The 6,000-nt window shown below is 30.6% G+C and overlaps 1 protein-coding gene across 1 annotated transcript in view; it reads left to right on the top strand.

Moving 5' to 3' along the window:
- The first annotated feature begins 1,317 nt into the window (after positions 1-1,317).
- LOC129960051 (protein kinase C-binding protein NELL1-like) overlaps positions 1,318-6,000 on the top strand; it is a 122,807-nt gene continuing 118,124 nt past the window's right edge. The window contains exon 1 of the mRNA XM_056073096.1: positions 1,318-1,628. Within this exon, the coding sequence (XP_055929071.1) occupies positions 1,568-1,628 (61 nt within the window). The 5' untranslated portion in view covers positions 1,318-1,567. The remainder of the gene's footprint in view (positions 1,629-6,000) is intronic.

Raw genomic sequence — 6,000 nt, 5'->3', positions numbered from 1 at the left:
TGGAGTTAGCGTGCAAAAGCCCCCTTACACGACGATTCTTCGGTGGAATCGGGTCTCAAATCTGAAGCCCTATGGTTCACGAGCCGAGACCTTATCACCAGGCCACCGTGGCCCTTGGGAGGGTCGGAGTAATCAGTTTATGATTTTGTTTGCTGAAAAGATGGAGATGGTGGAAGTGTGTATTTTTTTTATCCAGGCGCATTTTATATTTCTATAAAGATAAAAAAAATTGAGTGGATGGACTTCAAACTGATTAATTAGAAATTAATTGCCCTGCGTAGTACTTTATATAGTTTGATTGTGCCATTTATTACCAAATTTAAATTATAAATTACTAGAATTATAAAAAGGTTAGCCACTATGAAATTAATTTTAGAATTTTAAATGCATATCGGCATTTAATTTTATTCGAGCAATTAATATATCAAGATGAAGAAAATAATTTAATTCAATAAATTTACCTTTATAATTTAGTATTTATATAAAATTAGCAGTTAGGTTACGCAGAAAAAATTCAAAAGGTTTGAAAAACAAACATACTTTTGACAAAATAAGTTAACATTTTAAAACACTTCCAAATTTATTTCATTAAAGCATGTAATCATTCAAAGGAAATATTGAGCTAAATTGCAATAAGATGATTAGAAATGCTGAAAAAAACAAATCCTTAGATTGAGGTCTTTTCATCAAAAATATATATATGTTACAAATAAAGTTCTATATCTTTTCAAACCCTTCAATTTAAGAAACCAAACTTTAATTCTGGAATAGATTTTTTTAATGTATGGTATCTTAAATTAATATTCTTTCGATTCTAAACAACATCTTTTTGCGTAATTTAATAAGAAAAAAACTTTATTATTTATATTTTATGGAGACCTTATGGTTTATTTCTATTTGGATGATTTTTGTCTTGCCATTCAAATCTTGAATATGTTTTTGCTAATTAAATAAGACAAATAAATGTAATTGATTTTAGTAATATTTTTGCAATTAAGTTGTATCCAAGTTTTTAACTGTGATTTATAACTGTTTACAGCATGTAGGTAACGAATCCATGATGTAATCATTTCTTCTGCGAAACAGACTAGAGATTTGAAATATACTTTTTCTTTTTTTCCTTATCTGACAGAAAGGAGCAGTTCACACTTGAATCGAAAATTCACCCTATGGGTGTTTCCATCATTTCACCTGTTTGTTAAATCCTCCCAGTGGGCGACAATTCTTAGTTTTGAAAAACGGGGGATAAAGTATCGATTGTGGAAAAGAGTGCCCCCTAGCGGTGTTTAGAAAAGGCGAGCGTTCACCTTCAAGAGATTCGTCTTCCCCGCGCCGCGAGTTACGTCACTCTGAGAGCAAACCGCGTGCTGCTTGCACACCAATTAGCCGAACATGCTCCTTTGACAGAACTCGCGGCCGCTGCAATGTGATTCTTTTCGAATGAGTTTCGAGTATGCATCCCGAAACCCATTGCGGACGGATGCCTAAACACAAATGGCACCAACTATGGTGTAACCTAGCTTTACAGTCCCGGCGTGCGGACACCCTGCGACTCTAATGCAGAAGAATGGCCACAACTCGAATCCTCTGCGGACTTATTACAGTGGAAACCTTGCTTTACACAGTTGGTGAGTCCCACCAATTTTCTCATCACTTTTATTTCGGCTAGATTTTTGGACGATTCGAGTAGATTTTTTGTGTGCAAGTGTGACTGTTAAAATCGAGTATACTCATTTCTGACGATGAATCTAAATGCATTGCTGCTTTAATCATTTCGAAGGACGGTGAATGATTCTGAGGAATTTTTAAGTTCCATCACGTGCATTTTTGTTTCTTTTTAAGCAGTTGAAATCCATGTTTCCTTCTGATACATTAATTAATGTGTGAATTTCAATATTGTAAAGGAAAATATATGTACTCGGACAATAATACGTTGCTCATAATGACAGAAATATAACATCAGTAGGATATATTTTAATAATAACATCAGAAAGAAATATTTTAACCTAATATAAGATCAGATTTGGCTTTTTTTTATAAATATGTAGAAGAATTGTGGGATCCTGTTTCGTGTCATTAAGATTCATGCACTGCGTAAGTGTATGCATTTGATCTTTTAAGATAGACAAATTTACAAACTATCATTCAAAGCAAGTTGCCTAATTCTGCCTATATTTACGAAAAAAATCTGAAAGCACGCGAATCCAAGAGGAATTTATATCTGTAGAATAGATGCATTCATATGTGAGAAGTTTCATGAAATCTTTAATATTGGGTTAATGTTCAGTTTTTCTTAAAATATTTTTTAGCTTAGAACTGAGAAGTGAATGCACAAACGGTTGAAAGAAGGAATCCCACTATATTAAATGGAGGAAATAAAATTTACGATGGACATTTATTTTCATTTCAATCGAAAACAAAGAATTTACTAACCAAAAATCATTTGAAAGACAGATTCATGGCGTACAACATGTTTTAATAATATGCATTTATCAGAAGAAAATGATAATCATTCGAATCCAGGAATTTGTGAATAATACATTCTGAAAAATGAATATAACCTAAAAATAATTAAGAATCGGTTTTCGGTAGAGTTCTTCATGTTTCTTTGTTACTAATACGCTTCATGGAAATTACAGACAAATCATAGAAAATCTTTAGTTTCTTAAGATATCATAATTGAAGACTAATTAGAGTAGCATTAAGCAGAAGTAAATAAAGTGGACATTATGATTATGACTTTTTCAATTAATAAAATATGAAGCTAATTAGTTTTCATAGGATTTATTAAATTCATCAGAAATTTGCAGTACTTTTATTATGACGCTGTTCGAATTCATTCGTTAAACTAAAGTTTTACACTTCACTGTAGGTTCTCGATTTCAGCTTGGTTGTCAATGAATGCATATTTAATCTTTATATGAAAACTTTTTAATTTAGCCAATAAAGTTTTTGATTGCTGTGCATATAAAAAGAATAAATGGCAAAGCAATTATAAGCACTTCTCACGTTCCAGAATAGAAAGTTGCCTAGAAATGCCTTGAACATCTTAAAGATTCGTGGTTAAAATGTTACACGAGTAAAGAGTGTTCTATTATTTCGGGCCTTTCTTCCTTAAAGTGGGCTTTGTTCAATCACTTTTCCCACCACAGGGGGGGGGGGGAGAACAGGAATGCATTAGAAAGGAAAATAACATTCTTTGGTTTTTCTCTAACTTTTAATGGAATGAAAAGATATGAACAATTCCATTAATTCACCAAAACAATTTAGATTTTCAGTAGATTTAAGCATTTTGGGGAAATTGCTTAATTCATTCAAATGCTTCTATAAAACACCATAAAATAAACTGAAAACTTAACGGTTCGGTCTTAAAAGAGCTGTCAAACTTAAATATTAAATCTTGTTTAATTGGCAATGAAATTATGAAATTTAATGTTAAATAATTTTAGACTCGAAAACATACCTACACCAAAATTATGAATGAATTCGTTTAGGTTATTTTTAAATTGATATGCTTATTTTTGGATACTAAAATCTAAATGTCATAAAATCGTTCTTAGGAAAATAGAACATGTAGCGCTAATCAATAAATTAGCTATTTTTCTCTGACAGAGAAATTGATATGAATATATTAATTTCAATCATCTTTCAATTTATATATATAATATAATTTTGAAATAATATTGCATTTTCTTTTCTATATTAATGAAAAGGTAATTATTTTAAAGTAAACAATTTTCACATAAATCGTTAAATTTTGAAGTAAGTATTTTAACACTATATGTGACAATATGATGCATATGTGAGAACGATTTGTCATGCGGTGCATTTTGAGCAATGCATAATTATTCTTTTCTTGTTTTCGATTCTCTAATTCTGATGCATTTCAGTACAAAAACTGAATTTAATTCATAGTCTGTGATTTGCGAATAAAAGAATTCCCTTTTATTTAAAACTCTGATTTCTTTTAAAATAATTCTTTAAGCTTTTTTTTTTTTCATTTTAACTGTGTTTTTTCTCTCGCTAATACAACAATGAAACATACAGTCTTGTGAAGATCCTTTCTAAGCTATCCATGTAAGATTTATAAACAATTTAGAGTCAACCCTCTTACTGGTGGCAAATTTCTATTATCTTGGAGATCCAGTGCTTGGAAAACAAGATATCTTGGACAGTATCGGATATTTAAGAGACATGTTTTATGAATCAAATTATTCTGATTCTACAGACACAGATTTATTCCCCGTCGACTGATGGCGGCATTCAGAAAGGAGTCATTTTTCTTCGTTGAGTAGAAAAATTGCTCGACTCTATCATTAATTGATTGCCCTCGCCTTTCAAGTCAATATCTTCGTTTCTGTTAACTTTACTTGATCTGTTCGTTGAAATGTCATTTTAAGCCTTATGACCTTTAGTAGAAAAAGAAAATGCGTTTGAATGAAATCTAAAATTAAACATTGCGTGACTTCATCAATTAACTGTAGCATTTAGTCTGGGAGGAAAGGGTGAATTGTAGAAATCTGATTAAAGTTCATTCAAAATTTCATTCTAATATGGTAATTGAATTGTGAACCTCGTAACCAACTATGAGTAGACTCGTAGAACATAAACTTTCGACATAATGTTAGATATTGTTATTCAAATTAGTTTTCATAGCAAAAATCCACATTTCTCAAAATAAACTCAACGATGCAAGAATATAATACTTGAGATCGCGTGTTATCAGAGTAAACAAACGTTGAATGTTAAAAACATAAATTTCACAATTTTGAAAATGGTTTTTTTAATAAAATGATTTTTACCATTCAAATTTTATTTTGCAGTTTTCATTTCGGCCAAATACTATAATTATTATTCTGATATATAATATAATAGGAATTGTATCCAACAAAAAAAACGTTTTATCTTGCATTTTAAAACAAAGTCATCCAAGTTTATGCATGTTTTTTCCTCTCCCGAGTAAACTGTAAGCGATTCACAAGTACTTAGCATCACGTGATATTCAAACTAAATCGCCTGCCAAAATATTTTTGGAGTATTTTTAAATTCTAATTAATCCACTTTACATCCCGTTTCAGAGTTTAAGAGAATTGGGATAAAATGCTACTGATGTGATAGTGAATGTAAAGGAAGAAACAGATTCCAATCAGTTTAAATAAATTGAAGTGATACATTGTAAATTTTAAAGTATATCATAATGATAATCCACAACTGAAATGAAAATTTTCGTTATAACAAATTTATCAATTAAGCGAATCATGATAGTATAAAAAATAAAATAACCAAACTTTTTTATCTTTTATCTAGAATTATTTTTATAAAAACGTATATCGGAAGTCTATATATGTAATATTTTTTTCTTTTTTCTTTTTTTGGCTCGCACAAAATAATTTCGTGACATTAATCTCACTTTCTGGAATAAACAATTTCTGGTATTGGTTTGAAGAATTATAAATCTGTTTAACGATAATCAAGATTTCAATCAAGCTTTGTGATCAAATCTGAGGAATCCCTTCCTTTGCTCCGTTTTCCTTTTGAATGGATCCGAAATATCTTCCTGGTCAGAAAGTTCGAATGAACATACACGCTTGCATTGTGCACGTTAAATCAATCGAGGTTCAAACGTCCTTCAAGTGGCGCACAACTTCGAAGCGGGACGTTAATACAACTAACTGCTTCGTTCAAACTTTTTATCTGAGATTCTCTGCCTGACTTCCAAAGGAAAATATTTTTGAAATAATGATCCAACTGTCTTTGTACATCTATAGACAAATCAGCATGTTTGAAGTTGTATGTGCCGAGAGATTCCATACCTTCCACCCTATTATTGTGTTCATTCAGAGCAAATTATTCATTTTCAGTGTATTTGTTATATTTGCATTGTGTAAAAAATTGCTTTTTGAAACTTATTTTTGTATTGACCTCTTGAGTATTTTGAAAGTTGTAATGAAATCTCATTTTAAAAAAATACCTTAAGCTGATATTTTAAAAATCAAATCT

Source organism: Argiope bruennichi, chromosome X2 (assembly GCF_947563725.1).
Source record: "Argiope bruennichi chromosome X2, qqArgBrue1.1, whole genome shotgun sequence".
In the NCBI taxonomy this organism is placed as follows: Eukaryota; Metazoa; Arthropoda; class Arachnida; order Araneae; family Araneidae; genus Argiope; species Argiope bruennichi.
Note: the sequence above shows the minus strand (reverse complement) of the source record. Positions and strands in the feature narration are given on the sequence as shown.